Raw genomic sequence first — 25473 nt, forward strand, 5'->3', positions numbered from 1 at the left:
AGAAGTAAAAGCCCTGGGACTTCCCTGGTGGCGCAGTGGTTAAGAATCCACCTGCCAATGCAGGGGACATGGGTTTGAGCCCTGGTCCGGGAAGATCCCACATGCCGCGGAGCAACTAAGCCCATGCGCTACAACTACTGAGCCTGCGCTCTAGAGCCTGCGAGCCACAACTACTGAGCCCGCGTGCCACAACTACTGAAGCCCGCATGCTTAGAGCTCATGCTCCACAACAAGAGAAGCCACCGCAATGAGAAGCCCGCGCACTGCAACGAAGAGTAGCCCCCGCTCGCCACAACTAGAGAAAGCCTGCACGCAGCAATGAAGACCCAATGCAGCCAAAATTAATTAATTAATTAATTAATTTAAAAAAAAAAAAAAGTAAAAGCCCTGTTCTCGGAAAACTAGAAGACACTGATGAAAGAAATTGAAGAGGACACGAACGGATGGAAAGATATACTGTGTTCTTGGATTGGAAGAAGTAACATTGTTAAAATGACCATACTACCCAAGGCAATCTACAGATTCAGTGCAATCCCTATCAAAATACTAATAGCATGTTTTATAAAACTAGAACAAATAATTTTAAAATATGTATGAAAACACAAAAGAACTCAAATAGCCACAACAATCTTGAGAAAGAAGAACAGAGCTGAATCACCCGCCCTGACTTCAGACTATACTACAAAGCTATAGTAATCAAAACAGTAAGGTACTGGCACCAAAACAGACATATAGATCAATGGAACAGAATAGAGAGCCCGGCAGTAAACCCACGCACTTATGATCAATTAATGTATGACAGAGGCAAGAATATACAATGGAGAAAAGACAGTCTCTTCAATAAGTGGTGCTGGAACAACTGGAGAGCTACATGTAAAAGAATGAAATTAGAACATTCTCCAACACCATATGCAAAAATAAACTCAAAATGGATTAAAGACTTTAAGATCAGGAACAAAAGGAAACAAAAAAATTTTTTTAATTTTTAAAGATTTTTAAGAGACCTAAATATAAGACCAGAAACCATAAAATTCTTAGAGGAAAACAAAGGCAGAACACTCTTTGACATAAATCATAGCAATATTTTTTTGATCTGTCTCCTAAAGCAAAGGAAATCAAAGCAAATATAAAGAAATGGGACCAATTTAAACTTAAAAGCTTTTGCACAGCAAAGGAAACCATTGACAAAATGAAAAACAACCTACTGAATGGGAGAAAATATTTACAAATGGTATGACTGATATTGGGTTAAGATACAAAATATATAAACAGCTCATACAACTCAGTGTCAAAAAAAACAAAGCAACCCAATTAAAAAATGGGCAGAAGACCTGAATAGACATTTTTCCAAAGAGGAAATGCAGATGGCCAACAGACACATGAAAAGATGCTCAACATGGCTAATCATCAGAGAAATGCAAATCAAAAGCCCAGTAAGATATCACCTCACACTGGTCAGAATGGCCATTATCAAAAAGAACGCAAATAACAAATGTTGGTGAGGATTCGGAGAAAGGGGAAGGATCCCTTGTACACTGGTGGGAATGTAAATTGGTGCAGCCACTGTGGAAAACAGTATGGAGGTGTCAAAAAACTAAAAATAAAACTACCATATGATTCAGTAATCCCACTCCTGGACATATATCCGAAAAAAACCAGAAACATTAATTTGAAAAGATACATGTACTCCAGTGTTCATGGCAGCATTATTTATAATTGCCAAGATATGGAAGCAACCCAAGTTCATCAACAGATGAATGGATAAAGAAGCTGTGGTGTATATATACAATGGAATACTACTCAGCCAAAAAAATGAAATTTTGCCATTTGCAGCAACATGGATGGACTTGGAGGGTATTATGCTAAGTGAATAAGTCAGACAGACAAATATTGTATAATATCACTTACAAACTAGTGGAGATAACAAAAAGACTCAGATATAGAGAACAAACTAGTGGTTAACAGTGGAGAGGGGCAATACAAGGGTAGGAGATTAAGAGGTATAAACTGTTTTGTATAAAATCAGCTACAATGGGAATTCCCTGGCGATGCAGTGGTTAGGACTCAGCACTTTCACTGCCAGGGCCCGGGTTTAATCCTTTGTCAGGGAACTAAGATCCCGCAAGTCACACGGTGCGGCCAAAAAAATCAGCTGCAAGGATGTATTGTAGAACACAGCGAATATAGCCAATATTTTATAATAACTACAAATGGAGCATAACCTTTAAAAATTGTGAATCACTGTACTGTACACCTGTAACTTACAGTGTGCATCAAGACTTCTTCAATTAAAAAAATGATAACATATATTGAGCAGTTGGTCCCAAATTGTTAAGAGGAAAGAGTGAGAATAAGCATGAAAGTAAACCCTATTCAAGGGACCAGCTATTTATAACATCACTAACAGGAACATTTTTTAGAAAAGGAAAATCCTGTTTGTTCCAAGATGTGGCATGTAGCAGGTACCCAGAACGTATGTGGAGTGAGTGAATGAATGATGAGACAGAAGGATTATTGAGAAACACTTTGTGAAACAGACAACGCATGACGGGGCCGCTTGTGATCTCATAGTGCTTGCCGCACGCCAGGCCTGGGTGACAGTAGGCGTGCTTAGTCCTGATGGAGCGGGTGCTGCGCCGGGTGCTTCCCTCCTGTCACCTCCTGAGTTCTCAGCACTCCCGTCAGGTCAGGCGCCGTGCCAGCCACACGCCACAAATGAGTCAACCGAGGCTCGTAGGAAACTTGCCCAAGGTCGCTGGTCCTCTTGCCGGACGCCGGACGGGGCACTCAGCGTGACCAAGCGCCAGCCTGCTCTGCAGGCCTCTCCCCTCCAGGGTCTGGGTTAAGCTGTGGGGCTCATAACACACGCTGACGGTTGCTGGCTTTTCTGCTTCTATCCTTTACTAAGATAACTATTTGGTTTGGCCCACTTCTCAAAGTGCTCCAACTTAACACTTTTGAAAATGGGCCCCAGTTTCAGGAAGAAACGTTTGGCTGGAAAGCAGTGTAGACTGTCAGTAGGTCTGAGCTAGTTAATAGACTCTAGTCACTGCCTCACGGAAATTGATCCCGTCTGTGTGCATAAAAAGTAAAAATAAAAACTATTTGAGGGCTTCCCTGGTGGTACACTGGTTGAGAATCTGCCTGCCAATGCAGGGGACACGGGTTCGAGCCCTGGTCTGGGAAGATCCCACATGCCGCGGAGCAACTGGGCCTGTGAGACACAGTTACTGAGCCTGCGCGTCTGGAGCCTGTGCTCCGCAAGAGAGGCCACGATAGTGAGAGGCCCGCGCACCGCGATGAAGAGTGGCCCCCGCTGGCCGCAACTGGACAAAGCCCTTGCACAGAAACGAAGACCCAACACAGCTAAAAATAAATAAATTAATAAATTTATTAAAATTAAAAAAATATATATGTCTAAAAAAAAAACTATTTGGATTTTCAAAATAATATGCAAGTTGGCAGCATGTTCATTTTGTGACAACCCCCCCATAGGGGGTAAGTGTCAGTAGCCTCCGCGTTCAAACGGGAAAACCAAAGCCTCAAACCGGTGAGTGACTCACTCCTCCAGGGCCAGCACTGCACACGCAGCAGAACCAGAGCCCGGCCCGTCCCACTACCCAGCCCGTCAGCCTCTGCACACAGGGACATACATAACATTTGTTGAACTGATCCAGAAAGTTCTGAGGATAGGATTTTCTAATTATCGCACTTTCTTGTTCCCTTAGTATCAGGAAATTCTTTTAAGTCTTTTTACTGCTGGCCAGTGAGCACAGCACAGCATAGCCACAGTCTGTCTCTTTGCAGGGCTTTGGCCCGCTTCCCACTGTGTCAAGGAGTCCTCCTTCTTCACACCTTCCCGCTCGGAGGGTTTCTCTAGTCTTTCAAATCGGGAGTGTTCAGCGGCCTGGTGGAAGCAGCCGTGATGCTGGGCAAGGAGCAGTTGTGACTGTGTGCTGTCTCATGGTCCTTTATTTTAAAGAAGTGGATGTCTGCTCAGTAAAAGTAAAGCACCTTGAAGTATATGTATTTCAGCCAGTTTATTGTTTCAAAATAAGCAAGGAAAGTCCCTCTTTTCAAAAGGATATAGTTTGAAGATACTTCTTTTCATTCAGTCAGCCTAGGATAAGTGGCTGTAATCGTAGCAGCAGGCCTGACACCCTAGACTAGGGCTGGTCCTATGTGGACCTGCCTTTTTTCCTGTGCCTGGGGTGGTTTGGCTTCCTGGCTGGGCCTGTACTGTGGCTTGTCCAGAACGGATGGAGGTGTCACACCATGTTCTTCAGGTGACAGTGACAACATAGACATCCCAGTGCTAGGAAACCTCTTCTCATCGTCATTGTGCCTGATGGCACTCCTTCTTGTAATCAGAGAAGGAGGGGGTGGGGGAGAGTTTCCGGACACAGGACAGATTTCACACCCATGAAGTTGAACTGGAGACCTCCATGGGCATAATTTCTTTAAAGAAAATTTGAAATTGGTGTGACCACCCCTGACCGTGTTCCCATCGTGATTCCTTCTATCGCAGCCCTTATCCCATACCCCATTGGCATTATTTGCTTATTAGCCTAATCCCCTGTCCCCACCTGAGGCCTTGAAGGCAGGCCCCTCCCCCGTCTTGTTGGTCTTTTTTTAAATTTTTATTTATTTATTTATTTATTTATTTATTTATTTATTTATGTATTTATTTATGGCTGTGTTGGGTCTTCGTTTCTGTGCGAGGGCTTTCTCTAGTTACCGCAAGTGGGGGCCACTCTTCATCACGGTGCGCGGGCCTCTCATTATCGTGGCCTCTCTTGCTGCGGAGCACAGGCTCCAGACACGCAGGCTCAGTAATTGTGGCTCATGGGCCTAGTTGCTCCGCAGCATGTGGGATCTTCCCAGACCAGGGCTCGAACCCATGTCCCCTGCATTGGCAGGCAGATTCTCAGCCACTGCGCCACCAGGGAAGCCCTGCTCTTTGACCCCAGCGTTTAGCCCAGGGGTCAAGGGGGTGGGTGGAGAGGGTGGGCAGGGGAGGCCGTTATCCTGTTGTGCGCCCTGCTGCACTGACCCGGCTTTTTCTTTTCCCACAGACTGGAAACCAGCACATATATCAGCCTGTGGGCAAACCAGGTAAATGAAGAAATGAATGGAGTGTCACAAGATTTGTATAATTTGGAGGGAGGGGGGTTTTGATGTATAGTTTCTTAGCTTTGAAAAACCTCATGTTGTGTTAACACTCTTCCCCCTACAGACCATAGCAAGTATGATGTTTACCAAATTCAGCCCACGGCTAGAATGTTGGATAACAGACTTTACTGCTCTAATGCATCAGAAACACCTCTGTAGGGTGCCCTCTCCGAGATTAGCTTCTGTTGTAATAACACGAATCCGTGTTTGTTTGTTTGGGGGTTGTTTCCATTCTCTTCATTAATGTACGTTACGTAATGGGACTCATTCCTTTACCAGATCCTGCAGCTCCACCAAAGAAACCACCGCGTCCCGGAGCCCCCGGGCACCTGAGCAGCCTCGCCAGCCTCGGCAGCCCCGGGGACAATTACAATGAGGGTGTCAAGGTGAGCGCCAGAGCCTGTGCGCAGCCCAGGACCCCACGGAGCCTTTCGCTCTGGGCGATGACCCTGCGATGTGCAGTGGGGTCAGGGCTCGGTGGGGTTGGGAGGGCTCCTTGGTCGGCTCCAGACTCCTCTGAGTCAGGACAAACTTTACTGGAAAACTCTCTTTTCTGTTTTTCTCTCATGTGATAGATTCTAGGGCCTCAGTCAGATCTTAACATTCTGAAGACATTTTCCTCTTATCAGACAGAATGTTTCTTTGAGATAAAAGTGCTGGGGTGGCTTCTGGTTTTACAAATGAATCAAACCAGGACGCCTGGGGAAAGCAAGGCCCTCTGTAGGCTCAGTGTCTCCAAGTGTGTCAGTGTGGCCTAGTGGGCGACTTCCATCCTTTGCCGTCTGGGGCCAGCGTGTGTAAAGCAGCGTGTGCTGGGGACCACAGCCGCCTCCTCTGTGTGCCCATTTAAGGAGAGGGGTACACTCCACTTTCCATTAGGTCAGTTATCTCTCAAAATATGTCCTACTTCTCAATTCTGATACATTTTGTCTTCACATTTAATTTATTTATTTATTTATTTTATTAATTAATTTATTTATCTTTGGCTGCATTGGGTGTTCGATGCTGCGTGCGGGCTTTCTCTAGTTGCGGCGAGCAGGGGCTACTCTTCATTGCGGTGCGCAGGCTTCTCATTGCGGTGGCTTCTCTTGTTGCGGAGCACGGACTCTAGGCGCACGGGCTTCAGTAGTTGTAGCATGCGGGCTCAGTAGTTGTGGCTCACGGGCTCTAGATTGCAGGCTCAGTAGTTGCGTCGCACAGGCTTAGTTGCTCCGTGGCACGTGGGATCTTCCCAGACCAGGGATGGAACCCATGTCCCCTGCATTGGCAGGCAGATTCTTAACCACTGCGCCACCAGGGAAGTCCCTGTCTTCACATTTTAATATCTCTAAAATCAAGACGGTAATTTAACTGGCATTTTTTTCCTTCTTCGTGGTGCGTAGAAAAAGGTACATCTTAGAATTCAGTAGCTATGGGATCAGTTAAGATAAGCTTTGTTTCACTAATAACCACCATTCATTGAGTGTCACCTGCTGTGGCAGACCCTGCCCCATGTATTTTAAATCCTCACATCAGCCTCACGGAATTGGTGGTCTTACTATTGTTCCCACCTGTGGCATGAGGCGGCTACAGTTCCCAGAAGTTACAGGGCGTGTTCAAGGTTACGGCCTCCCCATAGCTGGACCAGCACCTAGTGGCAGACCTGGCTTTCCACACACACACATGTGCTGCCGCTCCAGGTTTACCCCCAGAGCCAAGCGGCTGATTCCTGGATAGAAGCAGGTGTAGTGCCATCTTAGCGAGTCAGAGAGGTTGTCCCCAGGCAGAGAAAATGTCATCTCCAGTTGCGAGCCAGCCTACAGCTGGAGGGCGGTGACCAGTAGTGAAGCAGCTGGCACTGTCTGGAACCAGCCTGCTCCCTGCGGAGCCTAACGCAGGAACCACGGTGCCAGAGGCGCCCCTGTACCAAGGGTCGGGCAGTCAGCTCCTGGAAATCAGGGTGCTGGTCCTGGGGGCTGCCTGGGGCTTGGCTCCCCCAGCTTCTGGGCCTCCAGGCCCAAGAAGCCTCCCTGCAGCTCCACTAGCACCACAGAGGAGCAAAGGAGGATACACCCTTTCCCAGTGTGGTTTCTTGACATAAATTTTAAAAGGAAAGAGAGAAATTGGGTTAATGAACTTTTTTCATTTTTCATAAGCAAAAGAAGAAACTTTCAAAAGGGCGTGTATTGCAATGAAAAGCCAACTTTAAAAGTGGATCAGATACCAGCTTAGAATTCTGACCTATATTCATTTTTTACATTTGAATAAATATAATTGGGAAATACCCTTATTATAGGTTATTGAGCAAGTAGAAATCTTTATGGAAAGGAATCTTTTAAGTGTGCTTACTTAAAGTACACTCAGGAGGGGACTTCCCTGGCAGTCCAGTGGTTAAGAATCCGCCTTCCAATGCAGGGGACACGGGTTCGATCCCTGGTGGGGGAACTAAGATCCCACATGCTGCGGGGCAACTAAGCCTGCGCTCTAGAGCCCGCGTGCCACAACTGCTGAGCCCATGCACCACAACTAGAGAGAAGCCCGTGCGCTGCAACAAAGAGCCTGTGCGCCGCAATTAAGACCCCACGCCGCCAAATAAATAAATAAATATTTTTTAAAAATACACTCAGGGGACTTCCCAGGTGGCACAGTGGTTAAGAATCCGCCTGCCAATGCAGGGGACACGGGTTCGATCTGGTCCGGGAAGATCCCACATGCTGTGGAGCAACTAAGCCCGTGTGCCATAACTACTGAGCCTGCGCTCTAGAGCCCGCGAGCCACAGCTACTGAGCCTGCATGCTGTAACTACTGAAGCCCGCGCACCTAGAGCCCATACTCCGCAACAGGAGAAGCCACGACAATGAGAAGCCCGCACACTGCAATGAAAAGTAGCCCCCGCTTGCTGCAACTAGAGAAAAGCCTGCGCAGAGCAACGAAGACCCAACGTGGCCAAAAAAAAAAAAAAAAAAAATACACTCAGTAAACATTTTTTAATAATTAGTAAGTGTGAAGTATATGTCTCTACTTCTTCATGACATGTCTGTTTGGTAGAGGTTATCAAATCCAGCCTGAAAGAACAGTACTCTTTTAATACAGAAATGCTTACCTTTACCTGGGTGTAACTGAAGTAGTTCATCCAACTCCTAGCCAGAAATCAGTCTCAGTTTCTCCTTGGTGGCTTTACATTTCGGCTCTGAATTATCGGAGTCTTTGAGGACCCCCCCCCCCCCACCTCAAGTGGTTGGGATTGGCTGCATCCCTGCGGGCAGTGGTGTGTCCTAACTGCCTGCCAAGGGGCCTCCAAGTGGTCAAGCTCCAGAAAGTAGGAAACCAGTGACAGCTGTCTCTGCACAACTGTCTCTAAATCCTCAGAGAGATGTAAAAGCTGGTGCCTTTGGGAGGGTCCCTGTGAATGGCCCCCGGAAGCTTTGTGTCAGCGCTTCTGTGACAGTTGGGCAAAGGGTGAACACAAAAGAGCAGAAGCTTTGAACGGGTTAGAACAAACCACCCTCACCTCCTGGAGTCCAGAACTGTAGTTCTTCTTGATGGAGCCCCAGCCGCCTCCTGAGGAAACGCGGCCTTTTACTTTGATCCCCTTTGAGCTGGCCCTCCTGCCCCATTCAGCATCTCAGTGCAGAAGATAAAACGCTGACAGGGCTTCTCTTGGAAGTGATGCTGCTATGAATAACCTCCCTTTTTCTAGTGCACAGAAAACAGACAGTGTGGAGGGTTGGACCTCAGAATTTAGGGCTCTGCTAAACTTCTATACCAAAGGGTATACTTTTTTCAGACAATTCTAAGGAAAGGTCAAGAAATCCATATTTCTCTCAATTAACGTTGCCTATTATGTTACAGTAGAATAGGCTTGGTTTAAACTGTAGAGAAAAAAAAACATTAAAATTTCTAAGTTTAAAGTAAAGGAACCCAACCATAAGAACTGGTTCAAATGAAGGGTTTTATGTTTTAGTTTTTAAAATAAGCTCCTGATATCTTTAAACACAGCCCCAAGCCAGGCATCTGTATTACAGCAGGCTGGCTAGGTCGAAGGCCATTTCCAGGGATGTTGGATGTTGGGACCAGGCCCAGGGAGTGAGGGTGTGCAGTTTCTCCAGAATCACTCAGATGTCCAATGGGCAGCTTTCCGTGAATACAAGCATAGATACGCTTTCTTTCTTTTTAAAGACCCTTAATTCTTTGGATTCTTGCACGGCTGCCAGATTGTCATTCTCGGGCTTTGCATGTTGTTTTCCTCATTTATTTGTGAAAACAAGCATGGTGCATGGCAGACCCCTACTGAGTGTGCGGGTGCCCTGAACAGACGGCGCAGCGGCTACACGTTGATGGCCCGCGAACTGAGCCGACAGGCAGAAAGTCGCTCCTCTTGTTCTGCTCGTGTGTTTTTACGGGGGTTTTGTCTGCTGCCTTTATTAATATTGTTTTTCTTTTTTCCCTTTCTCTGATAAATTTCTTTAACTTGTCCTCACCTTCCGTTCGACAATAGCCGTGGAGGGTAAGCACATGGTATCTGTGTGTCTGTCCAGCTCTCTATCGCACCCCGCTCTGCATGCGACTCTGGACCAGGAATCGGGAAGCCTGGGGAGGGTGCTTTTGCTTGGTTTGTCACCAAAAGCAGCATTTGTATTTGCCCAAGAGTGAGACGTGAACATCTCCGCAGGGAGGGAACGTTCTCGTCCCTTTGTGTCTCAGGGCTCAGGGGTGGGCACCCAGAGTTGAGCACTGGCAGCAGATTGATGAATGAACAGCTGTTGGGCGCTGTCATTTAGTCTTGTCCAAGTAGCCATGTGCAGTCCTTTTTGTGCCTAGGGTGGCCAATTCGACTTTTTCAGTACGCTGAAGGTTCCCTAGAGGCCCTTGTGCAGCCTTCAGGGCTCAGGTTGTCTTGGATAACATTTGTTGAAGTCTCTCTGTGCCCGGGCCCTGGGACGGGCAGTTTTACATATGTTCACCCCCATCACAGCTGCGGGTGAGGGGGCAGTGCCCGCCCCCCACCAACAGAGCAGCACCTGCACAGCTCCCACGTCAGCAGCGTTCTGGAAGCAGATGGTGTCCGTTTAAAGAAGACTTGCATTTGCCCACTTTTTATAACCATAAAAGGAATACACGTTTCCATTTAGGTGGTTTGAAGGCAATTAAGCTGAGCCATACAGGTTTTACTGCAAAATTCAAACTAAGTGGAAATTCTTATAGTCTCAATGTAGAACTCTTGACCCCTTAGCCAACTGTCTCTAAATCCTCAGAGAGATGTAAAATATCTGGGTTCTTTCTCTTTTGGTGAATGATTTTGGGGGGACAGTGAATCACTTCTCTGAATGAATCCGGGGGCTTTTAGTATAATGTGTGTGATTCCATCTCATTTCCTTTAACTGAGCTCAAAGTTAGAAAAAAAGGTGCCTTATTTATTTGTCACTTGGATGAATTGCTTTGCTGTCATCCCCAAGCTGAACTGTGTCCCCTAAGACAAGAAGATCAGTTATGTGATCTGCTTTGATCTCTTTTAAAGACCCTTTCTAACCTAGTTGCAGTGATATGACGCCATCTGCTGGAGGATAGAAAGATAACCGGCTTCTGTGTTGGCAGCTTCAGCCCCAGGAAATCAGCCCCCCTCCCACCGCCAACCTGGACCGCTCCAATGACAGGGTGTACGAGAACGTGACGGGCCTGGTGAGAGCGGTCATCGAGATGTCCAGCAGGATCCAGCCAGCCCCGCCAGAGGAGTATGTCCCCATGGTGAAGGTGAGCTCAGCCCCGTCACGTGGAGCAGGAGGCGTTCCCTGTGCCCTTCGGGCCCAGCCTGACTCTTCAGAAGGTCTGCATCACGTGGTGATCACGGCCATTCCCGACCTTGACCCCGGAATGTCCTGAGCAACAGAGTCTGTCAATAACTGCTGCTAATACATGTGATCTTGAGTGAGGAAAGATGCAGAATACTCACAGTCTGATGCCATTATGACTTAGGGGAGGTAATTACAGTGTTAAAGTGCCAAGACAGATGACACTTGGAGACCCTGCTTTCAGTTCTTTTGGGCATTTACTCAGAAGTGGAATTGCTGGATCGTATGGTAGTTCTAGTCCTAATTTTTTGAGGATACACCATACTGTTTTCCACGATGGCTGCACCAATTTACATTCCCATCAGCAGTGCACAAGGGTTCTAGTTTCTCTCCATCTTCACTAACACTTTTTATTTTCTGTTTTTTTGTGTTTTTTTTTTTGATAGTAGCCATCCTAATGTGTGTGAGGTGGTACCTCACTGTGCTTTTGATTTGCATTTCCCTGATGATTAGTGAGGTTGAACATCTCTTCGTGTGCTTTTTTGTGTTGGCCATTTGTGTGTCATCTTTGGAGAAATGTCTGTTCAAGTCGTTTGCCCACTTTTTAATAGGCTTGTTTGGCTTTTTGTCATTGAGTTGCAGGACTGAACACCGTTTTTAGTGTACCAAGTAGCAATCTCTGGCACAGCTTCTTTTAAACCATCAGTGTGGAGTAGCTGCTTGGAAGCCGTGGTGTTTTGTGGGCAGCACAGTGAATCCATTCTGGTTTCGTTTTTAGGCTATACTCCCGTACACTTATAACCAAAGTTCTTAAGGGTGAACTTGCATGAACCACAGACGGGTTTTTAAAAAATACTAATAAACTCAACAATATACAAAAGCAATCAAAATTTTGTACATAATAAGACTTTTTATGGTGATTTTATAGAAGCTGCTTTTTTAACCGTATTACTGTGGCAAAATGACACTCTTTTTGTTGATCCAGTGTCAATAACTAGCATGTCCATACTGGTCTTGTTCATACTGCATGTATAACTTAGCACCTGAGTCATTACATAGTTGACCCTCATAAGAATGACAGCGACAAACATTTTAACTCTAACGTCATATCGTTTTTAATCACAATTGGTCCCTTTAAGCTCCGAGTGGCAGGGAGAGGGCTCTTGTGCTCCGTGTACATAGTGGACGAAGCCCTGGGGTCAGAATGGCCTCCATAGCAGACTGCCACCTGTCGTTCCCACGTGTGGCAGCAGTTACATCCTTTTTGGTGGCCCACGAGGCTTTGGCAAGCACTGGGGAGAGAAGAGAGTCATGGAGCGCACACGGCCCCAGCACCGCCTTCCCTGGGCACCCTCGCGGCTTTTCTTACATGAGCCTCCATTCCCCGGTTCCCCAGACAGTAGAGCAGTGAGTATTCAGAGATCTGAATCTGGGGGAAATTGCCTCATAACTTAATGAGATCAGGCTCAGCACTGTGGAAAAGAAACACAGAAATTTTCCTTAAAAAAAAAAACAAGAAAGAAATTTTCCCTAAAGTGGTGAAACGGAAATGAAAAATCATGTAACTGGAAGGAAACACTGTCATTGCTGGCGTGAAACTCCTTGACGTGCGTCCTAACGCTGGGTGTGGTCCTGTCTGTTAGGAAGTCGGCTTGGCCCTGAGGACGCTGTTGGCCACCGTGGATGAGACCATTCCCGTCCTGCCCGCCAGCACCCACCGAGAGGTAGGGCCTCATCCAGAGGGCAGTGTGGCGGGGCGAGCACAGCGCGCGCTCTGCAGGCGTGACCTCCTGGCCGGGCCCCAGGGCGGGACTCCGGCGCCTGGCCGTCCACCTTCGGGGCCGTGTGGAGCCACCGCACCGCGTGTGGGGTCCCGGCCTGAAGGACGGGGCGTCCGTGAGGACAGGTGGGGAGCGCGGGATTGGGGCTGCTGCCGCCCTGGAACCCTCCAGAGAGAGGACGGAGGCTGTGGAAACGGACCGCGAGAGGCATCCTGCCCTCCTTCCTCGAATTCCTCTGGAAAAACTCGAGTTTGCAAGTGACCTTGGTTTTCCACTTAAAGCAGCGATATAAACATTCCTCGTAACTAGTAAATAGGCTTAGCGTTGGGGTCTGCACCCAGCCCTGCTCACTTCCCGCGCCTCGCCCTTCCAGCTCCAGCGTCCACTTTTCTGCTTTCTCTCTCGGGGTGTGTGATCTGTCCTTCCCCCAGCAGGCACTCTGCTTGTTTCTGTTTTCTTAGTTTTTACTGTGAAATGATTTCAAACTTGCGGAAAAGCTCTGAGAGCAGCACCGAGAGCTTGCGAGCACCCTCGCCCGGATCACGCCGCCTTCACCGTCTGCGGCCTCTCTCTGCACGCGCAGGCTTTACTTCTCCAGAGCCACCTGCGGCCGCTTGTGCGCATCTCGCCCTCTTACCTTTAGTGTTTGCGTTTGTGTTTTCGAATAACGGGCCGTTCTCTTACCCTGCACGGTCACCACGTCCTGGAATTTAACACTGGCCAGTGTGCTCATCTGTCAGCAGGTGGTGGTCTGGGTTCACCAGTCACCCCAGTAATGCTTCTCCCTCTGGCTGGAGACAGCCTGGGGCTCACGTGGCCCCTGACACCGCCCAGCGTGTCTGTGCGCCTCTCTCCTGGGGCAGCCCCTCAGCCCCGCGCTGTCTTCTGCGACAGAGTGTAGGCCCCCGTGTTCCAGAGCCTCCCTGACGTGGAGCTGAGGGAAGTTCTCTAAAGGCTGATGCTTCCTCCCGGTCAGGCTGAGGTTTTACATCTGCGGTGAGGCTGCGTCCTCCTCGGAGGTCGTGTCCGAGGGCAGCACGCCCAGCAGGGTGTCTGGACACGCGGGGCCGTCGGGCACAGCTCCTGCAGCTGGTCCTGTAAGTGGCGTCAGTTCACCTGCATGACACCACTTAAATCATTTTGGAAAATGCCTCTGACTGGTGTCACCGTGTAGCTTAATATTTCTCTCCAGTTTGGAGATTAGCTAGTTTATCTGCTTTATTAGAAATTTAATTGGTTTTCCACAATGAGCAAGGATTTTGCCCCCAAATGAAGACGCTCCAGGTGCCAGAGGCAAGCAAGTGGTATCCTAATGGATGGATATTTTGGCAGGACCATTTCTAACTTGCTACGTGAGCTGATAACGGCTGCAGTGACCTCTGTGTACCTGGTTCTTCCGCACGCCGTGTGCTTCTTCCTGCTCCCCTCCCGCCCTCTGGACCCAGCTGTCCCTGACCTCTCTACTGCACCCGCCCAGGGGTCACCGGAGGCCATCCCCCCACCGCCCTGACCCCTTGGCGAGACCCCTGGAGTTTCAGAGCCTTGCCCGCCCCACCCCCAGCCTTTCTTTGCTGCCCCGATGGTGGCCGCCCCCAAGGTGCTCCCCGGACTTGTTTTAGAGATGCCTTTTGTCCTTGGCAGGGCTCCCCACGCCCACAGATCCAGATGTTTGAGGCCCTCACCCTCTGTGCTGTGAGTGGGCCCACTCCCTGTGCCCCGGGCGCTAGCTGTCCGCGGGACGTCTGTCCCTGTAGCACATTCTGCTTGCAGGGTCAGTGGGACCAGCATGCACTCACCACCCTGCCCAGCACGAACCACACGCGCGCGCGCACACACACGTACGCACATGCGGACAGCCTGTGTCACCCACGAGTCTCAGGTCGGGCCTTGCTTCTCCATCCTCACGGCCACGTCCCCTCTTCCCTGAGGTATCACAGCAGCCTCTCAGCTGCTTACTCCACCTCTGGGCTCTCCCTGCCCTTCCGTTTACTTGCCGCACTGCCACCAGAGCCCCGTCTCGATTATGTTATTCCCCTTCCTAAAATTCCTTAGGCCTCCCCGTTGCTAAGTTCAGCAGGACCAAGGTGAACGTGGGGGGCTTACGAGGCCCTTCACGGAGGAAGCCAGCCGGCTCACGCAGTCTCGGCCACATGCAGGCGAGTTCTCCTCTGTGGAGTCTCCGCCCCTCTCAGAAGGAGTGAACTGCTCCTCCCCGGGCCCATTTCTATGGCGTGATTTTCCCGCGTGTGATGGGCAGCTCTGTGCGTGCTTCCCCCACACTGGGCTGTGAGCACAGACACACTGGGTCACTCTTGAGTCCACGACTCCAAGGGCCTTGTGTACAGTAAGTGCTCGCTGATTGTTGAAAGAGCACGTGGCTAGATCGCCGCTGGTTAAGTACACAGGTCAGAGGGATCGCGAGACACCCCAAGCAAAGCTTTCCAGCCCTGTGGCTCCTTCCACCGCCCCTGCCCCCGCTTCCCACCTCTGATCCGCTTGGAAGGGTCTAGAGCTTACATCAGAGTGGAGCAAGTGTCTGGTGACATCCTTGAACCATCTCCTGCATAGCAAAGGAAGGTCTTGGAGCAATTGTCTGGTGACATCCTTGAACCATCTCCTGCATAGCAAAGGAAGGTCTTGGAGCAGGTGCAGTAGAAAGCGTGCGGGCCTGGAGGTGAAGACCAGGTTCTGTCTTGTTTAGGGGAAGGAAGAAAGTTTCTTCTCCTGGAGGCATCTAAGAAAAGCACCTAAGAATGCCCTGAGTGTTGGCTGCAGGAGGCTCTCCTGACCCTCTTGTTCTTGCAGATTGAGATGGCCCAGAAGCTGCTGAACTCCGACCTGGGGGAGCTCATCAACAAGATGAAGCTGGCCCAGCAGTACGTCATGACCAGCCTGCAGCAGGAGTACAAGAAGCAGATGCTGACGGCCGCGCACGCCCTGGCCGTGGACGCCAAGAACCTGCTCGATGTCATCGACCAGGCCAGACTGAAGGCCCTGGGGCAGACGAGGCCGCACTGAGTGCCGGGGCCTGCTCCCCGCTCCGCCGCCACCAGCAGCGAGGCTCTGCCCGGCCGTGGGCGCCAGCACTCACAGCGCCAACACTCTGGCTGAGGCTGGTTGAAAATCTCATATAAGTTTAACCGCATTTTGATGTGGGTTGTTTTGGTTTTGGTTCTTTAATCATGGTGTTCAGAAAAGTCCGGGATCCAAAATGTGGCATTTTTCTGAGAATAAAAATTGTACATGAGAAGCTTTTAAAGAATCATGAAGAACAGATTTTGTTCACATCAGGATGTACTTTCGTGGAAGCGGCCGAGGCAGTGACGCACTGGTTCCTGAACTGGCCGGACTGGTCCCTGGAAGAAGACAGGAGGAAGCGGAGGATTCCAGGAAACCCAAGGGGCTGAGAATCCCTTTGCCAACCGCAGACTTACTCTCCAGGCTGGAATTTTTGTCGTTAGAACACTGTTCAGTTGCAATATGCTAATACCACTTTACAAAGAAAGAATATAAAAGCTATATTTTGAAGACTTGAGTAATTTCAGAAAAAAACTACAACCCTCTTGTCTTTCCTGCCTTTTACTTTCATGTGAGTATGTGAAGCATTTGGTTGGAAACTAGCTGTAGAACACACTAAAAACTTTTGTCTTTTTTCACCAGAATAATGTGCCAGTTTTTTGTAGCGCTGTTATTTCTCTTGGAAGCAGAAATGCTTTGTACCAGAGCACCTCCAAACTGCATTGAGAAGAAGTTCTGGAACCATCCCTGTTTTCCATTTTTATATAATTTATAAAGAAAGATTAAAGCCATGTTGACTATTTTACAGCCACTGGAGTTAACTAACCCTTCATTGTGTCTGTCTTCCCAGGAAAGAATTGGGCAAAACAGAGATTTGGTTTCCTTTTGATGTCCAGTTTTACCATCCATTCTGTTAAATAATTTTGAAAAATATGCCCTCTCTTTAGTTTGTTGGGGGATATAAATTATTCTCAGGAAGAATATAATGAACTGTACAGTTACTTTGACCTATTAAAAAGGTGTTACCAGTAAAGTGCTTGGTGTAATATCCTTTCTTTTGGTTTTGTTCCTTCAGATCATTTGAAATTTCTCAGGTGACTTGTCAGATAAACTAACATACAGGAAAACTCTCGATAATGATTAGTTTCTTTTATTCTTTGTCTTGTCGACAAGTCAAGAACATTCCTCATAAGTTAACCTTCTTGTTCCATCTTCACGGTTAAATGCAGAAACCGAGCTAGGGTGATGTCGTCCCTGAAGGACTTCCCTCCGCAGGCGTGGTGTCACCGCCACCTGTCCAGCCTCGGGGAACCTGTTCTCTTAAGGGAACCATCAGCGTGACAGACCCCAGACCCAGCCTCATCTCGCTGAGCCTCTGGCACGCAGGACTGGGGTCTGCAGCGCTGGGGACCTGGAGGGAGAAGAGCCGGGGCCCAGCCCCCAGTGGAGGGACTCGAGCGTGTCCTGCAGGAAGACGCGCGTCCCCGTGTGCAGCAGAGTCAATCCCCTCTGGGCTGCCTGGCGTCCTCTTCGTCTGAAGAGAAGGTCGGGGATGTCGCCCCTCTGAGCTTCTCTCGGGCTCTCCAGTCTCCGCTTCCTCGTCTTTAGGATGGTGATCGTGAGGTTAAATAAAACGAGCGGTGTGAACGATGAAGCGCTCCACGTGCTCCCGGGGGCTCCACTGCGGGGCTGTGAGCCGCGGCCGCAGCGCGTGTTCTCTGCCCCGTACCGAGAACTGCAGGTAAGTCTGGAAACGTCCTGTAAGTCAGAGGGAAAGGCATTTTGGTTGTGAGGACGGGTGGAGACAGATAGCGGATGGTGTTGGCTGGCCGGCTCGGTGGCCCCGGGGCCGTCAGAAGGGCCACCCCGTGACTCCGCCACATGGTGCTGCAGACGACAGCTACCCAGTGAGGCATTCGACCCTGTCCACGCTGGCCAGGAGAAGCGGTAAAGAAAGCGAATACGGGCCTGCCCACGACCTCGCCCTCTGTCTTTCTCCAGCTCCATATATTTTAACATTATTTTAATTAAAGTCATTTAAATAGAGAAAAGGGCACGTAAATGTTGAGCTTATTGAATTTTTCACAGAGGAGCACACTCATGTCACTGGCGCCCAGACTCAGGAACAGGACAGCACCAGCACCCCAAAAGTCTGCCTGGGGTCCCTCCTAGCCACTGCTTCCCCAGAAGGGTACAGCCACCCTGCTTGCCTTTTATCAACTTTATTGAGATGTAATTCACACAGAGTAAGAACCTGCTGAGTGAACAGCTGGATGACTCTCTTCAAACGTGTACATCCAGTTCCCCATCAGTCCCCACACCCACCGAGGCAGCCGCTGGCCTGGTCTCCTGCACCGTAGATCTGGTCTTACACGCCAGGTTGCTTCTGGAACTACTGTATGCACTCTTCTGTTTCTGGCTTCTTTGACTCGGTGATGTTTTGGAATATCCGTGTTGTTGCGTCATCAGGATTTGTTCTTCTTTATTTCTGATGGTACTCCGTGGTCTCACAGCCAGTTCACCTGTCACCTGTTGGTGGATGGGACATTTGAGCTGTTTTCAATCTGGTTATTATGAATGAAGCCGCCGTGGACATTTGTGTACAAATACACGTGTTTCCATTTCTCGTGGGCAAACAACTATGAGCAAAATTTCTGGAACTTATGGTAAGTGTTCAACTTTATTAAGAACTGCCAAACCGTTTTCCAATGTAATTATACCGTTTTACACTCCAACCAACAACACATAAACCTTCCTGCTGCTCCACATTCTCACCAGTATTTGGCATTGTCAGTCTTTTATAATTTTAGACTTTCTAGTGAATATGTGTTCCATCTCATTTTAATTGTGTTTCTTAATGTACAATGATATTGAGCATCTTTTCCTATACTTACTGGCCATTTATATATCTTTCCCGGAAGTCTCTGCTCACATATTTTGCCCTGTTTAAAATTGGGCTGTTTGGGACTTCCCTGGCGGTCCAGTGGTTAAGACTCGGCACTTCCGTTGCCGAGGGCACAGGTTCGATCCCTGGTCAGGGAACTAAGATCCCTCAAGCCATGTGGCATGGCCAAAATAAATTAATTAGTTAATTAATTAAATAAAATAAAATTGGGCTGTTCATCATTCTGTTGGGTAGATAGGAATTCCTACCCACTGGGTGGTAGGAATTCCCTCTGTGTCCCAGATACTAGTCTTTGTCAGATACTTGTTTCCCACACGTTTTCTCCCAGTCTGGGGCATGGCTGTTCATTTTCTTAACTGCACCTCAGTGTAATTTTACCTGAAAAACTGGTGGAGGGATTGTTGTGACTGGAACTTCATTGGCTTTTTAGGTCAGTTTGGGGAGAACAGATATCTTCAGAATGTTGAGTCTTAAAAACATGAACTTAATATATCTCTATTTCTTTATATCTTTAATTTTAGTAATGCCGTGCTGTTTTCAGTGTAAATAAAGATCTTAAACATCTTTTGTTAGCTGTATTCCTGTTCTGTGTTTTTGATGCTATTACGTTTTAAATTTTTCTTTTTTCTTTTTTAATTTTATTTATTTTTGGCTTAACCGAGGTGTGACATATACTATTTTCTATTCTATTTTTTTAATTGAATTATAGTTGATTTACATTGTTTCAGGGGTACAGCAAAGTAATTCAGCTGTATATATGTAAATATATATATTCTTTCTGTACATTCTCTTCCATTATAGGTTATTACAAGATAACGAGTACAGTTGCGTGTGCTCTACAGTAGGTCCTTGTTGTTTCTCTATTTTATATATAGCAGTGTGTGTATCTGTTCATCCCAATCTCCTGATTTATCCCTCCCCCCCCCACACTCTCCCCTTTGGTAACCGTAAGTTTGTTTTCTAAGTCTTCATTTTTTTGGATTCCACATGTAAGTGATATCATGTGATACTTGTCTTTATCTGACTTACTTCACTTAGTATGATAACCTCTAGGTCCATTCATTGCTGCAAATGAAATTGTTCAATTGTTGGTGGCTCAGTACATAGAAATGCAGTCATTTACACTGTGTCCTTGGTGGGTCCAGCCCTTTTCTGTCTCTGTTCACCTGCCCCAGCCTGGAGTGATGCACCCCAAACTCCGACCCCACCCAGCCCCTCGTGCTGTCCCTTCATGCAGCAGAGGGCAGGATACAGCAGCCGAAACCGAGTGCAAGTGCCGGACACTGTCAACCACTCTCAGGGGAGTCAGGCTCAGTCTCTCTATTTGGGGCCCCCCTTGCTGGGTGGGGCTGACTGCCACGCTCTGAGCCCAGGTCTGACCAGGTTTGTGTACCACCAATGAGGGCTGCACATCTTTTAAAACTTTTAAATCATACTTGACTTTAGTTTGTTATCTTGATGAATTTGACAACAAAAACAGACAATCTTTCTAGTTATTTTCCCCTCTGGGGGAAGAATGCTCTTTAAATTTACCCAAACATTTTTAGGCATTGACTTCTTTTTAAAAATTCATCTCTTTTTATTGCACAAGTGTACAAAGTGGTGCACATACACTGAAGAACATTAGAAAATACAGCCAAGTCAAAAAATTTTTTAATTGCCCCAAGATTAGGAACAAGGCAAAGATGCCAGTTTCACCGCTTAACGTTCAACGTAGGACTGGAAGTTCCAGCCAGAGCAGTTAGGCAAGAAAGTAAATAAAGGGCGTCCACATTGGAAAGAGAGAAGTAGAGCTACTTCTATTCGCAGGTGATGTGATCTTATACACGGAAAATCCTTAAAAATCCATAAAAACTGTTAAAGATAATTAACAAATTCAGCAAGTGAATAAACAAAGTGTGGTGTGTCCACACCGTGGAATATTATTCAGCCATAAAAAGAAATGAAGTACCGACGCACACTACAACATAGATGGCCCTTGAAAACATGAGGTTGTGAAACAAGCCAGACACAAAAGGCCACAGATGGTGTGATTCCATGTGATTTTGTGATTTATAATAAGAAACAGAAATTTGATGTTCCTCCCATTCCTGGTACAGAGCTCTCAAAAAACCTTGGAATTTCCTAGGAGATGAGAGAGACACCGGTGTCCTTTGGAATTAATTCTTAACAAGCCCCTTTCAGTGGCACCTGATTTTATGTTAATGAGGAGACTTTGGGGAAGGGGGCTGGTTGCTAGAGGAACTCCCCATGACTACAGGGTTGGGACTTTGATCAGTCGTGCCTACGCAGTGGTACCTCCATAAAAACCCACGCAGACGGGGTCCGAGCTTCCGGGTTAGTGAGCGCGCGGAGGTGCTGGGGCGTGCCCGGGGTGGGCTGGCCGCTCCACGCCCCTTCCCACACACCTTGCCCGGCACACCTCTTCCTTCTGGATGTTCCTGAGTTCTGTTCTTTGTAATAAACTGGTTCTTCATAATAAACTGTTCTTTATAATGAAATCTAATAAGTTAAATGTCTTCCAGAGTTCTGTGAGCTGCACTAGCAAATTCATGGGACCTGAGGGGAGGGTCAGTCTCTGGCATCAGTAGCACGGGTGATGGTGCCATCGGCACTGGAGGACAGGACAGCCTGTGGCTGAGCCCTTCGCCGGGGGGGTCTGATGCGGTCTCCTGGTAGATGGGGTCAGGACGGAGTTCAACTGCAGGGTACCAATTCTGGTGTTGCAGAATTGCTTGGTGTGGGAAAAACACCCACACGTTGAGGGACCAGAAGTGTCAGAAGGGAAATATTGTGAGTGAAGTGTTGTAAGCAATGTAAAGTAAAACAAAAGTTTTTTCCTTTACATTCTATTTATAGGAAATGTCCAGAATAGGCAGATCCCTAAAGACAGAAAGCAGATCAGCGGTTGCCCGGGGCTGAGGAGGAATAGGGAGTGACTGCCTAATGGATACAGCGTTTCCATCTGGGGTGATGGAAAGTTTCTGGAACTAGGTAATGATGATGGCTGTACAACATGGTGAATGTACTTAATGCCACTGAATTGTACACTTTAAAAATGGTTAAAATGGTTAATTTTGTGTTGTGTGTATTTTACCACGATAATAAAAAGTATCAAATGTCTTATTAAAAAACATTAGGTACCTACTTATGTAGGAGGATGAATGGTCACCCATGGTGTCTGCAGGAGTCCAGGGGACATGTAAGTGGGGACAGGTGACAGCAGGTCCTGGGTGGTCTGCATTGCGCCGCTTCATTCCGGCTCTCCGTCCCCCTCCTTCTAGACCCAGTCACAAAACTACCCCCTCCCAACAGCATCTCATCCAGGGCAAAGCCTCACTCTCAGTCCCTCCCCCAGATCCTTCTTTCACCCAAGAAAGGACTGACGGCTCCGCCCTTGGTTTTCTCTGAAGACATGCGGAGGTCAGCAAACTTTTTCCATAAAAAGCCAGACAGTGACTATTTCAGGCTTTGCAGGTTGGATATGATCCCTGTCGCGTTATCTTTTTTTTTCTGTTTTGACAACCCTTTAAAAATGTAAAAACATTCTTAGCTCCCTGGCCAGTAGAGTATGTTTATCTTTTTAAATTATAATCAGACCATGTCTCTCACACACACACACGCGCACACGCACGTACACACACACACACACACACACACACCCCACCCCACCCCCACCCCGCTCATAACCTCCAAAGGCTTCCTGGCACTTAAAATAAAATATTAGAATTCAGACTCCTCCAGGGCCTGGCATGGCCAGACCTGCCAGCTTCCTACCATGGCTCTCTGTCCCCCTCCACCTCAGCCACACGGGCCTAGAACATTCTGGGTCATGTGGACCTGCCAGCCTTTGCCTTGTGGCCAGCCATCACCACGGTCAACTTCAGCACACTTCATTGCTTCCAAAAGAAACCCAGCACCCCTTACCCATCCCCCTCCACCGCCAGCCTCTGGCAATCACGACTCCACTTTCTGGCTCCAGGGATTTGCCTCTTCTGGATCTTTCCATACAAATGGAATCACACAATGTGTGGTCCTCAGTGTCATAATGTTGTCAAGGGTCGTCCATGTTGTAGTATGTTTCAGTACTTCTTTCCTTTTTAAATCACTAAATAATATTCCGTTGTAGGGATAGACCACAAAATCTCATCAGCTGATGGACATTTGGGTTGTTGCTACTGTTTGGTTCTATGTATGAATAATGCTCCTATGGAAATTTGTGTATGAGTTTTTGTGCAGACTTATATTTTTATTTGTCTTGGGTGTATACCTAGGAATGGAATTTCTGGGTCATATGCTAATTCTATGTTTAACCATTTGAGAAACTGCCAGAGTATTTTCTGAAGTGGCTGCACTATTTTACATTTTCATTAGCAACGTATAAGAATTCCAGTTTCTCCACAGCCTTGCCAACACTTGCCGTCTTCCCTTTTCTTAGCCCTGTCCTAAGCCCTGGGGGCCCAGGAGTGAGCAAAGCAGGCAAGTAAATAGTACATCCGTGGCCCCTCTGGTCTGCTGTTGGAAAGTCCAGTCCAGACCAGAATGACGTAAGCCCAGTTCATTCCAGTTGATAATCAAAATCCAAACTCTTATCCGGTTTGAAATGTTTCTCCTCCCCCAGCTTAGACTGGATGTGGAAGCCTGGAGCAGGGCAGCCCCTGACATCTGGGAGCTGGCCTGGCCCTCACAGCACGGCCTGTGTGCTGCTGAACCCCAGCAATTTCACAGGATGTGGACATCGCACAGGTCAGTCTGTGACTGTGATGGACCAAGACAAAACCATGAGTTGTCCAGACAACAAAAGTGGCCAACCATTCCCCCCACCTGCCCGCTGCTGACTTGAGCGATTCCTACTGCTTTACCACCCACAGCTGCCCCTCCCTCCCGACAAGACCGATAAGATGCCCAGTCACAAAGCTACCCCCTCTTCCCAAGAGCAAACCAAGTCTAATGCGGAGCAGACCCCACTTGCTCAGCCCTCCCCCAGATGACCTCACCCCATCCCAGATTCCGCTGTGCTAGAGGCTGAATGATGGCCCCCGAGACGTCCACCTGCTGATCCCTAGAACCTGTGAGTGCTCCCTTTTATGGCAAATGGGACTTTTCGTGCGATTAAGTTAAGGGTATTGAGGTGGGTCTATTACCCTGGACTGTCGGGGTGGGCCTGGTGTAACTCACAGGGACCCTTACAAGAGGGAACGTTTGTCTACAGAAGGGGAGAAGGCAGTGTGACAATGAAGGCAGAAATTGGAGTGATGCACCCACAAGCCAAGGAATGTGGGCCGAGTCCAAAAGCCGAAAGAGTCGAGGAGTGAATTCTCCCCTAGAGCCTCCAGAAGGGGCCGGCCCTGCCAGCCTCACCTCTAGTCCAGCAAGACTAAGTTCAGACTCCTGGCTTCACCTGTAGGAGGAAGCATGTGTGCTGTTCTCAGCCAGTGGCGCCAGGACTCTAATGCACACAAGTTAAGTCTTTTCTAAAGACGCCCCCTTGGTTCCTCAAGATGTGTGTTCTCCCTCGCTGCAGCGAGCAACAGCCCGACACGTTCAGCTGCTGCTGTGTTCTTGGTCTTGGGCTGGAGGGCGTCATCGTGGGCATGCCCAGGTGGGGGGCAAGGTGTACTGGTGTCACGGTTGTGAGCGGGCATTAGTCCTCCCACACCCGCACCCCCTGCCCCCAGGTGCAGCACAGGTCCAAAGCTAACTCTACTTGGGGGTGATTTTGCAAATTCCAAAGAGCCCCACCTAGCAGGGTCTGGGAGTCCAATTGCCCCGACACAGACCCCGCTCCTCTTCCTCTTCCAGCCGCCCTGCCCCACCTGTGCCGTGAGCCCCGCCCCTGGGCTCCTCTGCCCCTCGAGTTGCCCTTGGACCAGCCCTCGCCCTTGGTGAGGGAGAGCGTGGCCCAGCCCTTCCCTCTGTCCCGCCTCCTCCAGGCCCTGCCCCAGAGGGACCAAACCTCTCCTCCCCCAAACCCTCAAGGTCCCCAGGGGTCCCCAGGACACTCTCAGGTACTCTCGAAAGGTACCCCATCTCTGTCCTTCGTCTTCCCGTCTCACCCTCACCTGGCCTCACAGCCCTCTGACAACTTGCCCTGATCCATCAGGGAGGGGCACTGGGCAAGCTGGCCCTCCCTCGGGGGCCTCTGCAGACCCCAGCCTCCCTGGGTCTCTCAGCCGGAACACCTCTACCTCCCGGCTTCTCTCTTGGACACTGACTAGTTGGTTGCCCAACCATGGAAAGTAATCTGGAGAAATCAGCTAATGAGTAACTTCCCAGGAAATTATTACAAATCTGCTGCCACTGAGTGAGTCACAGGAAGCAGGGTGGGGGGTGAATCACCCCCAAACACACACGTGCTTAGTCACTGCAAAGCCAGTGCCAGCGGCAAGGCACCAGCAGCTCACCGTCTGTGTCTAAACGGTGCTGTGTTGTGCTTGTGTTCTGTTTCTTTTGCACCTCTTCTCTGCTCCTGATGGAACATTTTATTGGAGTTCAAAGTCCCACACTTTTTTTTGTTTTTTTAAGTTCTTTAAGGTCACAAAAACATTGATTTTTCTGTTTCCTTATTCTTCCATTACTTTTAGGATATTCCTCAGCTTCAGAACTCCTACCTGGAATCTTAATTTTTTAAACTCAGTGTGTCAGGTCTTTCCTGGTCTCACTGTGAACATCTTCCCAGAACCCTTCCCTTCCGGTGGTCCTGAGATGCCGTCTCCCGGAGGCTCTGGAGGCTGCTGCCGTGCCTCTCCCCACGCTGGCCCTGCTCCCAGAGGTCTTTCTCTAGGATGCCCCTAAGTGGCGGGCATCTCGGGGCAGGGGCTGGGGCCCT

At 48.5% G+C, this 25473-nt stretch overlaps 1 protein-coding gene across 16 annotated transcripts in view; it reads left to right on the forward strand.

Moving 5' to 3' along the window:
- Positions 1 to 16772, forward strand: part of PTK2 (protein tyrosine kinase 2) — a 253622-nt gene extending 236850 nt beyond the window's left edge. For all 16 annotated transcript variants that reach the window (XM_059901755.1, XM_059901758.1, XM_059901756.1 and 13 more), the window contains 5 exons: positions 5076 to 5115; positions 5452 to 5558; positions 10747 to 10902; positions 12584 to 12664; positions 15527 to 16772. In XM_059901755.1, coding sequence (XP_059757738.1) covers positions 5076 to 5115; positions 5452 to 5558; positions 10747 to 10902; positions 12584 to 12664; positions 15527 to 15739 — 597 coding nt within the window. In that variant the 3' untranslated portion in view covers positions 15740 to 16772. The remainder of the gene's footprint in view (positions 1 to 5075; positions 5116 to 5451; positions 5559 to 10746; positions 10903 to 12583; positions 12665 to 15526) is intronic.
- Positions 16773 to 25473: the final 8701 nt, after the last annotated feature.

Source organism: Balaenoptera ricei, chromosome 17 (assembly GCF_028023285.1).
Source record: "Balaenoptera ricei isolate mBalRic1 chromosome 17, mBalRic1.hap2, whole genome shotgun sequence".
Taxonomy (NCBI): domain Eukaryota; kingdom Metazoa; phylum Chordata; class Mammalia; order Artiodactyla; family Balaenopteridae; genus Balaenoptera; species Balaenoptera ricei.